This window comes from Pimephales promelas, chromosome 9 (assembly GCF_988280905.1).
Source record: "Pimephales promelas chromosome 9, fPimPro1.hap1.1, whole genome shotgun sequence".
NCBI lineage: Eukaryota > Metazoa > Chordata > Actinopteri > Cypriniformes > Leuciscidae > Pimephales > Pimephales promelas.
In genome coordinates this window covers 29,668,391-29,684,409 of record NC_142777.1, presented here as the reverse complement: position 1 = coordinate 29,684,409, position 16,019 = coordinate 29,668,391, and the positions used below count along the sequence as shown (strand labels likewise).

Below are 16,019 nucleotides of genomic sequence, written 5' to 3'. Positions count from 1 at the left end.
AATATGGACAAACCCAGCCCTTTGGTTACATTTTTAAATTACCTTTTTAACCCAATGTTTGCATTGTTCATATTTTACCTAAAATTGGTTGCATTTTTTAGAGTGCATAATATAAATACTCTATAAAACCAAGATTGGATCATTTGAAATATACCAAAGCAGTGTATTAACTCTGTTGTGGTGTGTTGATCAGGTGATTTTAACTTAAAATCCCTTGAAGAAATTGGCATAACTGATGACACTGTTTTAAAGACGCCATATTTTCAAAAAATAATATAGACAAATATAAACCATTATCAAATGTACAACAAAGACTTTATTAATTTCAGGATATTATATAATAAAATAATATGTCTATATGGCTAATTGCAGAAATTATAACTTGCATTCTATCAGTTATACACTTAGATTTCAGAATCACAACCACAAATACTTTGCTAATAAATGGACACATTAATGGTCTCAGACGTTAATTTACATATTTCACAGAAGCTCTTTTCACTTTCCATTTAAATTTTTTACAGGAAAACATTAAGCAGTCAAAAATAATTGAATAAGCAGCTCTTTAAAAGTAAATTTGGTTATCAATAAAATTATATGATTGGAACGCATTGTTCTAGCCATATTATTTTATTGATTACCAGTTTTGAGCTTTTCAGAATATACAAGAGCAAAAAGTGCAAGCAGGTATAAAAACAAAAAACACAGAGAATGCCTTTCACATATGTATTTAACCACAAATCAAAGCAGGAAACCTGAAAACTAAATAATTTTAATTTATAGCACAAAACCAAATGGTATACATGGGTCTACTTATATTTGCATACAGCAATTGTACTTGTGAAAATTGAAGTGAAGTGCATTTCAAAATGAACAACATGGTAATGGGGGACGTTATTGCGATTTTCATCCAGTTCTTATATAATTTACCATATAAACTTCAGATTGAATGTTACTGTTTTCATTCTATTAGTTCTCTGGCCCCCATCACTGCTTCCAAACTACCCTTCCCTTTACCATCATGCGCTGGAGGAGGAATCTGGTTCATAAGCTCATTCAGCATCCTCTGAGCTGTGAGAGATCTGAGATCAGGGTCTTTCCCTACCGTGACAGTTCCTTCTCCACCTGTCTGTCTGCTGAGCCTCATCTCATCTTGGTTATATGGGTTTGGGGGAACAATGTGGATCTCTGTGTTCACGGCTAACTGATGCATTTGATGACTTGGGGCGTTTAAATCTGCGGCCGTTTTGTGGATTGGCACATCATCAGCGAAAAGAAAAGGAAGTTGTGAGTCACTTCCTTTAACCACAAGTTGCTCTGACCGTGCCCATGGATCCTGATCATGTTTCCATGGCAGAAAGGCTGTGGCAGGCTGTTGTCTGGCACCTGAGCATGTCTGTCCAGTCTGCGGCCATTCAAAAACTTCCCTTTTTTCTCCAGATGATTGCTCATTTCTGAGCTTTTGCGCGTCTGATTGGCCACTATCAGGTTGGCCTGGGGATTTTCGATGACATAAGAACTGTTCCAGTCCTTTCGGAGTGTCAAAGTGATTTTTCAACAACTCACTAATCAATGAGTGAATCTGCGGAGAGAAAATCACCATGAAATAATCTGTCTCTCACATCATCACAGCATCAGTGCCCGCCAATTTTTTCAGTAATGTTGGTTTCAGAATTATTTTTTACATACATTTATACGTTTTTGTTAAAGCGTTGTAAGCTATTAACCAAATCAGCTGTGAGGTGAATCACAACATTAGACATTTATTTAAAGAAAAAACTGAAAACCAAGACAAGGCTGTGTAGGCTACATAATAGCTTTAATGAGGAAAAGAACAACAATCCCACAAAGCATTGCGAACAGCAAAATCGATATATATATATATATATATATAGCATAATGTAGGCTATAAGCATCACAATTCTCTTTTCTGAAAATCCCAGAATCGGATTCAGATCGGATCAAATTTATTGCAAATTTGTTTAATTGTTGCAAATTCATTTATTGCGGATCAGTTTATTGCAAAATGCATATAAAGATCTTTGACATATTTTGCTTGTCATAGGCTATAGCTCTCTGATTGGTGGAATTTTCTGTAGCATCATGGCTGATGTAGTTTTTCCCCACAAATTCCAATGTAAAATATGATTTTTATTTTTTTTTTCAAATAAGTTGAAATAATGCGAACAGCTGGCTTTGACCAAAGCTACAGCCATCGATTATCAACGTCGTAGCTTACAGATGGGCTGTCTTTAAAGATTTTTTTTACATTTTCGCTAAAGAAAATCCATTTCCATTTTTTTCTAAATTTTTTTCTCGTTCAAGAAGCTGTTTCATTCAGTATACGTCACAATAAGGTAGAAAAAACTTGTATCTTTAACATATATACTTTAACATTCAACATGTGGCTTGTCACGTGTCATTTTTTAGTTTTATTGAGTAAAACATTTTAGGCTTAGGCTATATATAAGCTGTTTAGTGTGGAATTGACTAGTTGCCCAAAAATGGAAGACGTGGAGCATCTGTTTGTTGTATCTGTGTGTTGCACCTACATTGATGTTTTCCAGAGAGTTGATGGTTTTCTGAGCGGTATCCAGCTGTTTAGTCAGATCCACAACTCTCTGCGTGAGGAACTTCCTCTCCGAGTCCAAGCTGTCTACCTGTCAAAATACGGTACAAAAAAAAAATACTGCTTAAATGTAACACAGGTGAGAAATGTAACACTAGAGACATTTCAGCAGATGTGAATTTACATTAGCCAAACGTAAGGGAAAGCAGGTGCTTTAATTGATAAGCCATAAAAAGGCCTGAAAACAGCACTATCATATATTTTATATTTTATAGATATATTTTAGATCACTTAATACAAGAAAGAAAAGAAACATTCACTGTAGAAGGATCATACTGTATGTATCTTTTTCAGCAACCAGTCTTTTCTTGTTGTTAATATTTTATAAATCTGTCTAGTGTTTTCCACAGATGGTTGATTTTGATGTTAAGCACAAATCTCATATCTACGCTAAAAAATATGATTTGGTCCTACCTTGGAAGTCTTGACCTTCTCAGCTGTATCCAACATGTAAAATTGTAAAATATCATAATAGTTCTATTGTACTGATTTACAATTAATTGCAATTTAAAAAACACAATTGAATTATTAGCTCATTTTAACAATTTAGGTTAAGTTTTATTTTTAACAGTAAATATTTAATGTTGACATTGACACGTTTACAAAAAAAGGGTCTAAACTGTAAAGTCATACATTTTGATTTTAACGAGGTTTAACTAACTTAAAATGAGAATAAAACCACTCAGCTAACATTGACAATAAACATTTTCACAGACCTTTAACACATTTAACACATTTTCCTTTCTGATCCTATTTTGCTCTGATTTTGTGGACAGTGCCTCCTAAAACTCATGTTAATCTTACCGCAGAATTGAGTTTCTGCTCCAATACGCTGTTTGCTTGCTGATAAACAGAATAGCTCTCTTGGAGTCTGCAAACGAGGCATTAGACAAAGAGAGAGAGAGAGAGGGGTTTTGTCATTTTTAGGAACTACATGCAAAAATGTTTGTTTTTCATGGTAGCATAGCATGTAAAGCTTAAATGCTGACCTTCTGTATTTCTCTTTGCAGCTGACTAACTCTGCCTTGGTACATTGCAATTCTGTCTCCATGTTCTCAATACATGCCACCGTCTGCAACAGGTTCTCGTGCAGCTCTTTGTTGTACTCCTCCAGCATCCTGCAATATATTACAGATCGATGTGTTCCTGTCAGGAGGTAAACTGCTGATTTTCTAGAGACTCGGTATCATAAATCACTAGCAAAAAAAGCATCATGACTCTGACTGTATGAACAGATAAACAGAGAGATGAAAATAGAAGCAATTGATATGGCTCAGGCTGGATGACAGACTTTTAGGAAACTGAGCAGAGTAAAATTACCACTTACTGAACTCTTTCCATGGAACTGACCGAATCCTGGGGGCAAGAGAAAAAAAGCGAGGGGGTGAAACAGTAATCATAGAACAGTGCAAAATAGAATATTGATTTTGAAGCGATACGCTCCAGGAAAGAACATTGATTGATGACTCGTCTGGTTCAATTGTGTTAATCAACAGATATGGACACAGTGAAGGGTATCCCTCATGCTTCCGGTTTTAGAGGTTAACCCAATGCCAAATTTGATTTGATTTTAAAAACCTTAAACAAGCTATGCCTGTTATAATGGCATATTATGACTTATTCTTCAAGATCAAATTTTGAATCATGTTGCAAGTGTTTGTGAGAAAAAAGGATAAATGTTTTTATTTATTTATGGAAAAACAGTAATATTGTGAAAGATAAATTTTCTCTTTGGCTATTTTTTTTTTGTTGAAAATGTCACATGATCCTTAAGAATCATTCTAATATGGTGATTTAGCTCAAGATACATTTATTACTATGTTGAAAACATGTTATGCTGCTTAATGTTTTTGTGGAAACGGTGTCTTTTTTTTCTTCTTTTTTAGGATTCTTTGGTTCAGAAGGACATTTAATCAAAGTAGAATTTTGTTTTTACCGTCACACTTTTATTGACTCAAAATCTTTTGAATATTAGTGTAAATTTAGCATCAAATACAAAACAACATTTGGTCTGATACACATACTGAGTAATAGCTTAATTTTGTTAAAAGTAGATTTTCATTGATTTGTAATTGTGTAAATTGTATAAATTGTCAATCAATTTTTAGATTTATTTAAATTTGTATTCAATCTGAAGTTTATCAAATGATTATTGCTAAATAAAAGAAAATCTGACTTAAAAACTGATTTCCAAACTCATATTAAATGATTGGAACTGACTATTTATTTGTTAGTTTGTTTATTAGTTTTCTTTTATTTGAAGCTTTCTAAAAACATTTCAGGCCCTGAAACATTTGTTCAGCTTTTGATGAACTCACCCTGTGAGTTTTAGACTGCCTCCTGTGTCCCATGTGTTTGGATCTGTCGCTTTTCTCTGAGCTAGCGCTGGATGATTTACTTGACTGAGACTCTGACTCCAGGCCTGGGGCTCGCTGAGGAGGCGGCGATCCCTTCCCCTGCTTAGGAACCAAGTGCCTGGATGGCCCGTGACTACTTTGATGTCGCACTTTGTGTTTAGAGAGGTGGCTGCGGATAGTTTCAGGGCTGGTGCTGGTACCGTCAGTGAGCATCTGAGAATATTGCCTTTGGTGCTGTTTACCTGAGGAAGCCCCCTGTCTTTCAGCTTTAGAAGGATGGCGCGGTGGTGGTGTTGGTGGTGGTATGGGACCGGTCAGGCTTCGGTTGGGGTAGTGGTCCTGATGCTGTTTGCTTGGTCTCTTATGTGATCGAGAGTATGAGCTCGAATCCACACCGCTTTTTCCTGAATCGGGTCTCTCGGCTCTGATGGGCTGCTGTTTTGGTGACGGCACAACGCTCTCCTGCTTGCCTCTGCGGTTTATGCGTTCTTCTTTCGGAGATTTTAGGGCCGTTGGTGTGTTTAAGCCAAAAGAGCTAAGTGCACAGGGACTGATTACCTGCTTGGTGATCTCGTCAAGAAATGCAGAGAACTGCAGCTTCCCTTTCACAAAGTTATCCCTCGCAGTTTCCATAGTGATCTGCTTGGATGTTTCTGTGACCTGCACCCTGGTGGAGAGCACCTCCATGGACCTGGCTTTCCTGAAGTTGCCTCCTTTCTGTCCCTCATCTTTGTTTTTCAGAATACCTTTGCTGGGCAGCTGAATTGTCGAAACCGCCTTCTTGGGAACTGCCCTGTCTCTGAGTGCGTTGTTGACATTGCCAAGGCTTTGTCCCAGGCTCGCAGTTTTGTAAAGTGGCTCATGATCTATGAGGTGAGATCCTGCTGAGTAACAATCTTTATTTTGCTGAAGGGCCTCCTCGCTTTTGCTATGGCCCCTGGAGAGTTTTGCCATCCGATTATCATGCTGAGAAGCAGGGAGCAGTTCGACAGAGTTCTCCAGGCTGTGATCAAAAAAGTCTTCAGATTCTCTGCGGTGGCTCTTCCTTTGCACCTCAGGGATGTTGGAGCAGGACAGGGAATGCTGGGGTTTGTGCATGAGATACGTCTCATCATCCAAGCTGGGATCTGAGGTCCAAGACGCAGATGAAGAATTGGAGGAGGAGGAGGACAAGCTGGAGGAAGACCTTTTACTGAATCTGTGGTGTTCTTCAGACGCTTTAGGGTGTGCAGGATAAGCGTGATGCTGGTTATCGTGGTGATGGTGAGCATGTCTATCACTGTGTTTTCCATGACTGCTTGAAGAGCTGCGACTGATTTAAGAGGGGTTAAATAAGAAAATTAAATTAATAATAAATGAATATACTGACCATATGTGATTTGTTCTTGTCAAAAACAGACATAGTGCCAGTATTTTCATTTTTCCAGTATATATATTCTGTTACAGGCCAAATTTGGTAACACTTTATTTCAGTGGTTCACTTTAGACATTCTACTGATTAACTTTTCAACATGTCAACTTATTTATACTAACCCGAACCCTAACCTAACAGTCAACTAATACATAATGAGAATTAGTTGACATGAAGTTGCAAAGTTAGAATGTCTAAAGTCAATCATCAAAATAAAGTAACCATCAAATTTTCCAACCATGAGTTGTTGAAAATTTGAAAATCTGGAGGAAAGAAAATTAAAGGTATTTATTTAAAAGTACAAATACATATTGATGCTGCATTCATATCCTACAGTATATCTTCAGATTCAAATATAGTTAAGTTACCTGCTGATCATTGAAAAATGTGCCACGTGACCAAAGAAAAAGTATGAATATGGAAAGATGGCATTAGCCACCGCTGCCCATTCATCTTGAACATACCTCAAAAACTCTAAAATTAAAGTTAAAATCACAAAAACTTTTTAAACTGAAATTTTGGACCGTCTGCTGTGTAGTTTATGTGACTTTTATTTTATTTTTAGCTGCAATTTTGAAGTTTTTTTTGAAGGGACTGACTTTATAATAAAGTTTTAATGATAAAAAGAGCAATATTGAATTTCACTTAAACATTATTTTAGTATTTTGTTGTATTATAGTATTTAAACATTTGTTGAATTATGGTTTAATTTTAATTTTGTGGATTTGTTTTATGTTTATTTCAGTTCAATTTTAGTAAATTTATTACAATTGAATACTGTAACTTATTTTATTTCAGTTAGCAAGCTGCCAAGACAGCATAAGTTGTTCCTCTATATTTTATTTCAGTTAACAAAATTGGTTGGTTAATTAGTTTTAGTTAATAGTAACAACACTGACACATGTCCTCCAAACAAAGTTTAAGCACATACCTGTGTGATCCATGCTGGTAATGATGGTTGAGAGGATGGTAATGAGGATGTTGATGAGGTAAGTGATGAGAATTTTTGTACATTTTGACCTCATCCTCTGAGGAGCCACGCACGGGTGTGAAGTATCTTTCCATGTCTTATCCCTACACTATCAGTATTTAGCAGTGTTACTCTGTTGATGCCTCCCTTGTACGTTCTGGAGAAAACTAATAATAATATGTTATCCTTGTAGCTTTTTGGAGTCTGTTTAAAATGTAAAGTTCCAGAAGTTTGAAGAAAGAATTATCTTCTAAAGAAATACATTCAAATGTGAATCCGTTAAAGCAGAAGATTCTCCACCAGGCTAGCAGCAGGAGTGAAACAAGTCTAATGCTGCCAAGGCATTCTATCACCCAATATCCATATGATTCTGATGTAATGACTCCACATTGACCTCAATAAAAACCCGCCCTCATGGGGAAAACACAGCTGGATGCTGGAACACAATTGATCTGGTCGTTTGGGAGATCAATTTGGTGAAAGGACATTCCATCACATGTTATTTGGATTACATACACAAAACTGCATGTGTATGTGAAACTCATAAGGGTACTCCGTTACATCACAATAGATTTATTGGAAGACATTTATACGCAGACATAGAAATAGGTTTTTTTTCTTGTACTTCTTATACAACATTGATATCGCACCAATACCCATCCCGAAGTTTAAACAACAGCTGAATTTTTGTTTAAAAAGCACATCCAACATGAGCATTTTGTTCATTCTATTTATCATTCTTTTTTATGACCTGATCATTTAATCTGAAAAAAAAAGAAAGAAAATAATTATGGGTCATAATTTACAATAAGGTTTCCTTAGTTAACAAAAAAGTTAACATGAACTAAGAATGAACAATAGCTACTTCTACAGCATTTATTAACAAATCTTAATTAATAATTAACATTTAATGTACTGTGAACTAACATGAACAAACAAGACCAACTGTTTTTTTTTTTATTATTTGGTATAAACATAACCAGAGATTAATAACATAACACATGTAGGCCTATTGCTCATTGTTAGTTTGTGTTAGTTAATAAATTAAGTAATGTTAACAAATGAGACCTTATTGTTAAGTGTTACCAAATTATGACTATTTATAGTCAGAAGTTAACCTAAAATATTGATGCTGATTAAAAAAAATAATAATAACAGGATGTGTGTTTACCCCAAAAAACATGACATGTCAATCACCTTTGATTTGTCATGCTTTAAATATTTATATGCTCTGATATTTAAAGACTACAATACAGTATAATTTCTGTTTCATGTTATTAAACCTTTGTATGAGTTCTATCTCCAAATTCCCAGCCAATCAGCTTTGTTAGCATTCAGTAACATGCACATATTTGTTCATACTTTCTAGTTGGCTCTGTAGATAAATTATTAAAGATTATATTTCATCATATGGAAAATAGTTGCTGTGAAACTACAACAAATATATTTCTTAAATCCCATTTGTCTCTATTATGCATTATCTCTTTAGAACTGAAATGTTTTGAGAGACTGTTGAAATGGGCGATTCATTCCACTGAAACCGCCTTTTGTGTGATAATGCTGATGAAGAGGAAATGTGTAAACAAGTCTGATTAACTCATTGGCAGGATGTTTTCATTTGGCCCATACATAATTAGAATGACTGTTAGGTAGTTTATTCAACTAGACTTTCCTTCATGCACGTTCTGTGATTAGTGTAAGGTTGGTGCCACCTTGTGGTTAACTTGCAAATGAAATCAATGCGGAAACATCTAGATCTTTCCACACTTTGCCACATTCGTCACGTTTGGTTTTTATTTTAATTAAATCATGTTATGGCACAAAACTAACCTATGAGGTATATAAAACAATGTTTTCATTAGCAGTGAATTGGAAAGTTATTTTGTTTATATCTGCAATTCATTCAAAATGCTGACGCGCAAACAACGTGACGTGACGTCAGCCCCTAAGCATAATACATCTTTAGGAATGTAAAACAATCCAGGAAATACTGTCATTAATAAGATTCGTGAGGTTTCATTTGAAATTATTCATGGTATTTATCCAGTTAATCAGGTCATAAAAAGATTTAAGAAAGATATCGATTTGAAATGTCTATTTTGAGACTATTTGTCATATTTTCTTTGATTGATTTGAAGGAGATTTCTGGAATTGACATTATTTTGGAGGATAAGGATATAATATATTTTTTTACGATAAGCCTCTAGAAAAGAAATTGGTTTTGTCCTTAATTTGTTTATTATTTTAGGTAAATATCACATTCATAAATGTCGATGGGCAAAAACTGTACCTTGTTTTATACAATTTAAATTTAATTGAGATTTGTCAGTACCTTAAAACATTGGAGGGTGTAAGGAACACAAGGCAAAAAAAAGACTAGACTGTTGTAAAGCCTTGAAATGTTATCCTTTTACAAAGGGCCTTTGTATTATTTTGTAATTAAAGAAATGGAGTTGGAGTTGATTTCAATACCCCTATGTATATAGTTTTTTATATGTATATCTTGTTGTATTAATTTGTATTATTATAATTGATCTGATAATTGAATTATTGTATGTTTTGTTATTGAATAAAGCGTTCCAAAAAAAGGAATGTGAAACAAATTGTAGCAATTATTTTTTGTAGATTAAATACAGTCATTTAATTTTCACTGTACCTGAAAACTTAATCCCACAAACAACGTGTTTGGTTTGTATAGAGTAATATAAAACCATTTAAAAGATGAAGTGATGTTTACTAAATGAAAACTGAAATCACTAAACAGGTTTCTACTGACACATAGGCCTAGCATGTTGCATGTTTAGAACCAAACAGGCAATCCGCAGATATTTCGTGTTTTACGTGTATTTGTTTTGCCCATCCCCCTTCTCACTTGTAGCAGGCTCAGCCTTGTGCCGTTGTCAACGTCAGCAGCAGCTGAGCACAAATACCAAAGAGGATACGTGCTGGAGGCCTCGTTTGCCCCGCACCCACCATTTCAATGTGACAAAGAAACACATTCCCATTTAACGTATGCATTAACCTTTCAAATTCCGTTTAAATGTACGTTTATTAACCTTTTTTTTTTATCGCAATCGATTGTAAAAGTACAGTCAAAGAGGAATATCACATCAAAAACATTTGACATTGGATCTAATTTGTCACGATGGGCCACTGTTTTAAACTTGCAAGTACTTCTTGACCTCCGACAAACCTGGAATGTTTTCGTATAATTTTCAATCCGGGTTAAACCAGAACATTCTGGTAATTCTTCGAGTTGATCTATTATATTTTTAAACTAGGAAATGGTACGCGCATGCGCATTATGACACTGCAGTAAAAAAGAAAAGAAGATCCGTGCACTGAAACCGGTTTGAGTCGGTTTGAAAGAGGGGGTTTAGATCCATGTTGTATTCCTCCGCACTGCGCTTCTGACGTAATTGTTGTTGTTTGAAAAATGCTAAGTGCATTTGTGATGAATCACGCTGCGGTTCTAGGCAACTGTGACACGAAACCGACCGTTTGCCTTTAAGGAAAGATCACTTGGTGGAGGAATAATACTTTTATACAATTTCCCAAATTCAGTTAGTCCGATGGATTTCAAACTTGACAAGTGTCTTGCTACGGGCACGAGTAAGTGCTGTGCCGAGTTTGACGTTGTTTGGATTAGAAATGCAAAAGATATCAGTAAATATATCTGTAATAGAAGCACACATTGAAGTTGTCGTTTAAAAATAAACATTCTAACTTTAGAGAGGTTTGTGGTTTAAAAAGAAACATTCCAACTTTAGAGAGGTTTGTGGTTTAAAAATAAACATCAAAAGCACCAAACCAACAATTGCTAAAAACACACACACATACACAAATATTTTGCACGGGCATTTTGCACTAGTCTTCTTGTAATTTTGGGGAAAGTTTGCGCTCTAGAGGTACTATTTTTTTTAATCACACGTCGGAAGGAGCTGACCGCGTCACGGAGGTCTATAAAAACCCCACCAGCAACACAGTTCGTCAAGACGGGGTTGAGACGCACAGAAAGGCGGGGAGGTGTCGTTGAGCTGGTGATGTGACTTTGTATTATTCTGTTTGACGATTATTTAGATAAACCGTTTTTTTGTTTACGTTTTGCGCTTTTAAGTGTACAAGTTACTTGGTTACAGTTGACTATGTCAAGGCTTTCTTTTAATAAGTTACTTTCAGCGTACTGAAGTTACATCGAAAGATTAACTTGCCTATCTTTTAAAGTGATTTTTCAAGAAATATTCGACCTATATTGTTCCCAACGAGGCGATAGACTATAAAATCTATACTGTTCAGTATAAAAGATTCTATTTTACAACTAGCAAAGCTTTAACTTAACCAGCTGAGAGAGTCTGAACAAAGGGCACTGGGCAGAGCTAACGTTAGCTGCTAATGTTATAAAAGAACATGTTATCTTACTCAATTACGCTAGTTTTGAAAATATATTTGTTTCAATTAAGTTTTTCTGAAATAACTTAGCTTAAAACATGTAACTTGCATATAATAGAGTATGAATATTTTTCTAGCTTACTGTTTTACCAGCTGACCAAGAACTGAAGTGAAGCACAGCCAAAAATGACCGTGTTACCCTAGTCTATTAAGCTAGTTTAAGTTAAATTTTGTTTCAACGTGTTTTATTTTAATTTCAAATAGTTTCTATTTTCATTTTCGACTTTAACGCCTTAACAAAATGGCGGTCGCGACAACGATCAAGTTACGACAGTGGGGGCTAGTTAGCATATCTACAAGAAGACTACAGCAAAAAAAAAAAAAAGAAGACTACAGCACATGTTCTAGTTATGTAGTTTAAGTTTAAGAAGTGTATTTTTGTCTTTAAAACTTAACAAAAACACACCAGACAATCGAAAGTTTTCAGTTTTTATTTCTTTTTTAAGCCTTTAAAAATAGGCCGCTCTTGTTTTGTTTTTTAAGAAAGAAATAACTGAACGTTGAGTTCATAGTTTGAAAGACAACGATTACGCAGCCTTATTTTTTTTCTCGAAGATTCTACATGAGTATTTTTGATCATCAATTCATAAGCCTAGAAGATTTTTTTTTTTTAATCAGCTACAATGACGAACATTTGAATATTTTAACTCCTTATGGACTGAGTCATGTGTTGCGTACTTGCGTAACAGCTGTGAAATGGGAGCTTAGTGTGTTTTTCGTGATGTGAGAAATCAGCAGAAGACCGAAGTACCGAGGGAAGGAGAAATGGACTGAGTTTAATTTATCCAGTAACAACCTAGTTCTTAGATGACTACGGATGGAAGAAAAGATCTACAGCAGAGGCCAGGACCAGATGTCGAGCCAGGCAGGACACAGGAGAGAATCAGAGGGCACAGAGCAGGGGGAAGAGCAGCAACAACAGTTTCCAGAAGGGGGAGCCAGATCTACAAGGCAGAATAGCGTACAACGTTGGCCACCAGGGGGAGCTCAGCTGGTCTAGATCAGAGCAAGCCAAAGATGGGTGTCCCAACAGCAGCAGAGAAAGAAAGAGGGCTCACAAGCAGAGAGTATCAGGGGTCGTCTCCATAGAAAAATCATGAGGAGGGCATTTGGTTTGTATGGGTAGAGGTATCCTGTGTAATAATGAAAAGTCATAATTTTAGTAGTTTGCATTCCAGAACACTTTTGCTCGCGAAGTTCTGTTCTTTCCTTTTCAGGCGTGGTGAGTGACTGTTTGAAATTCCGATGTTACATCTTTCCTGTTGTTGGCCAAGTCTGATGAATGCTGTTAGTGTGCTGTGGAGATGACCGTCCTTAATCGACCACGCCTCCGCTGCGTTTCGGCTGTAGGCCTGTGGAAAAGTCGTCTCCGTATCCGCTTAAATCCATTAGGTCTGTCCTGGGAAGCAATCCACGTATGAAGGGCTTTTCGGAGTTGGTTACCCTGCGTCCCTAAACGACACAACTACCTCTACTGCCACACCCGCTGCGTCAGTCCGACATATGATGCCAGGGCAGCTGCGTATTGCCTGCCGGTAAAAATTTTGACGAGTTCATGCATGAATTTTAATGATAAATTGGAGCAACTGTTCCTTTAAAAAAAAAAAACGTTTTTGTAAAATTAAATGCGCTATTGCAAAAGTATTGAGTAAAAATATTGACAGATTTTTCAAATGCAGTTTCTGAATAGTTGTGATGTTATTGCACAGTGTTCTTGGGATTGGGGAGGGGCAAATGCGTTTCTCGAGTTCTCTCTCCCACAGGCCCTGGTCACATTAGAGGCGATAGAACCAAAAGGGATTCCAGGATGTTGCGTGGACCCTTTTAGAGTCATATTGTTGACTGCTCTGTAACGATTCTTATAACGCTTCAAGGAAAGCCTCTGCTTTGATGGGATATAGGAAGGTACCTCATTGGATTTGTATTAAATCTTGTTTGGATATTTGAAGCATACACTTTCATCAGTTTTGAATGTCGGGGGTTTGTCACGGGGCGGGAGGGGTGTGGGCAGTTAACCCAAATCTTTTCCTAGACTTTGCAGCTTGTGAAAGCAGCTTTATTAAGGGTGGCTTGAAATAGCGCTGTATGGGGGAAGGAACCACCAGTGTGTCTGCCAGGGGATGAGTTGGCCCAGTTACAAGCCTTCCATGGCAGCTATACCAACGTTTACATCTTGGGTAACGCGGCATGGGATCAAACGCTTTCATTTTGTTTAACACATCATGGCACTCTTGTCTCTTTATTGAATGGTATATGGATATTGGTTGTATGTATGAATATTGTCTATGGGGTTTGGATCTGGGGGGGATTGCTTAATTTTGACTCTTACAGATTGAAACAAACCCTCAAAGAACAAAGCTGGTGGTCCAACCAATATCTGCTCCCCTCTCCCCACTTAAGGAGCAAAGCTACTTCAATAGAGGCCAAGGCGCTTTTAACGTTTTCTAATGGCAAGTAATTGGATATTCATGTAAATGGCATTCATTTGCTTTTGTCTTTCATTGTATTGTACTTGAATACAATTTGATGGCTTAGTGTCTAAGCAGTAGTTGTATTGCTTATTGTTTGGTTAATTTTTGTATTTTGAAGAGTGGGGATGTGTGTAGGCTTTCTTTTCCTCCCCCTTTTGCATTTTTCAGTGTGCTGTGTCCCTGAATGCTTTCCACTGAAGATGTCATCCTAACATTGTATGTAAAGATTTTCTTTCGCATCAATCAACCTCAGCCTCTTTTGGTCACGTAAGGTCACTAAGCAAGCCCATTTGTTCCTAACCTTTTTCCATTAATAGCGTTACAATTGTAAGATCTGTCGTCGAGCACATTTTACAAATTAGCTTTGTAATTTCTATGTAAGTGTACATTCTGTACTGTTTCCATTTTCAGTTAATAAATCCATAGCCTGTTGTGATTGAAATTTTGGTATGCATTTTGTTTCTTGGGGTATGTGTGGGGCTTTCTTGGGTATTTCTTTATGCTTTTCCAGGTATGAGTGTAAAGCTTGGCGCTTTTTGTAGAGCTTGGATGCCAGGGCTTGCAGTCAACTCTGTTCAAGGTGGAGAGGCAGATCAGTCCAGTCCTACAGCTTGATCAGGCCCAAGGAGGAAAGGCAAATTTTATTAATTTAACTTGAAGAGATATGCATTATGCATTACGTTGTAGTCTCTTTGGCTATAAGCCTACACTTTTGATACATGAATCTTGCAGACTTTATGGTTTTATTTGGACATTGGACTGTTTTATGAAGGGTGGGCGTAGGGGTCTTTGTTTTTGCCATTTTTGGTCTTGCAGAATCTTACAAAGCCTCATGAAGAATGCCACCTATCAGAAGAAGTTATGACCCGAAATCGCCCGGTTCCACTGAACGCTTCGACAGGCAGGACAGTTCGTTGTGCTACAATAGATTTGAAACTTTTTTTAAAATGTTTAATAAGTACCTAGCCACTACTCTGTGCAACTGTGCAGAGTGACCGAGTTGCTTTACAAATGTATAGCAATATTCCTTCCAACTGTTGCACAACTGTGCTCCAATCTCCAAATTTAGAGTGGCTGGGAGTAGCTGCGCAACTGTGCAGCTTTATTTGGCACTTCCTGTACAGACGTAAATTACCTGGAAAAGATGTGTTTGGGGTGGGGGGGGGACTATGCACTTTATTCTCTCTTCTGCAGAAATTACTTCAGCCAGCTGTGGTGAATGTTACATGATGTCGCCCTGTGGAATCTAGTTACCAGGTGTCTGAATCATTAAACTTGATTAGAAACCTCATGCAACAACTTTTTGTAAACTTCAGTAACTTAAATCATCAACGCTTCAGAAGCTATACTTATTTTTTTATGCTTCATGCACTTTAAGTTTCTTTTACATCTCTTAACTCCTTAGTTGAATCATACAGTTAGTATTGCAATTGGTGTGGTGGTAGTGTTTGTGTGTAGAAGCTCTTTGTTTCAGATTACCCGTTTGTCCCCCTGCCTTCTCGACTGCATCTGAATGCAAGGCTGTCTGTGAGCAGTAACCCCGGTGAATGTCTTCACTTGAGTGAATGGCGATCCGAATCCCCCTTCTGTGCGCTTGAGAGCTTTGTCCAAACCTCGGAAGCCCTTCGTCGAAGTCCTTCTGTGTGTCTGCGCGTCTTTCCTGTTTTTTTTCCCCCCTCCAATTCTTCATTTTCTTAGGTCAATTTCACTTAGGACGCAAAATTGTCTTGTC

The 16,019-nt window shown here is 36.8% G+C and overlaps 1 protein-coding gene across 1 annotated transcript; it reads right to left on the bottom strand.

Moving 5' to 3' along the window:
- Positions 1 to 798: 798 nt before the first annotated feature.
- Positions 799 to 7,462, bottom strand: LOC120460611 (uncharacterized). Its single transcript, XM_039648455.2, is given in 7 exon segments — positions 799 to 1,582; positions 2,553 to 2,660; positions 3,434 to 3,500; positions 3,619 to 3,747; positions 3,957 to 3,985; positions 4,948 to 6,298; positions 7,329 to 7,462. Coding segments are annotated over 7 exon segments (2,448 nt in total). The 3' UTR covers positions 799 to 952.
- Positions 7,463 to 16,019: the final 8,557 nt, after the last annotated feature.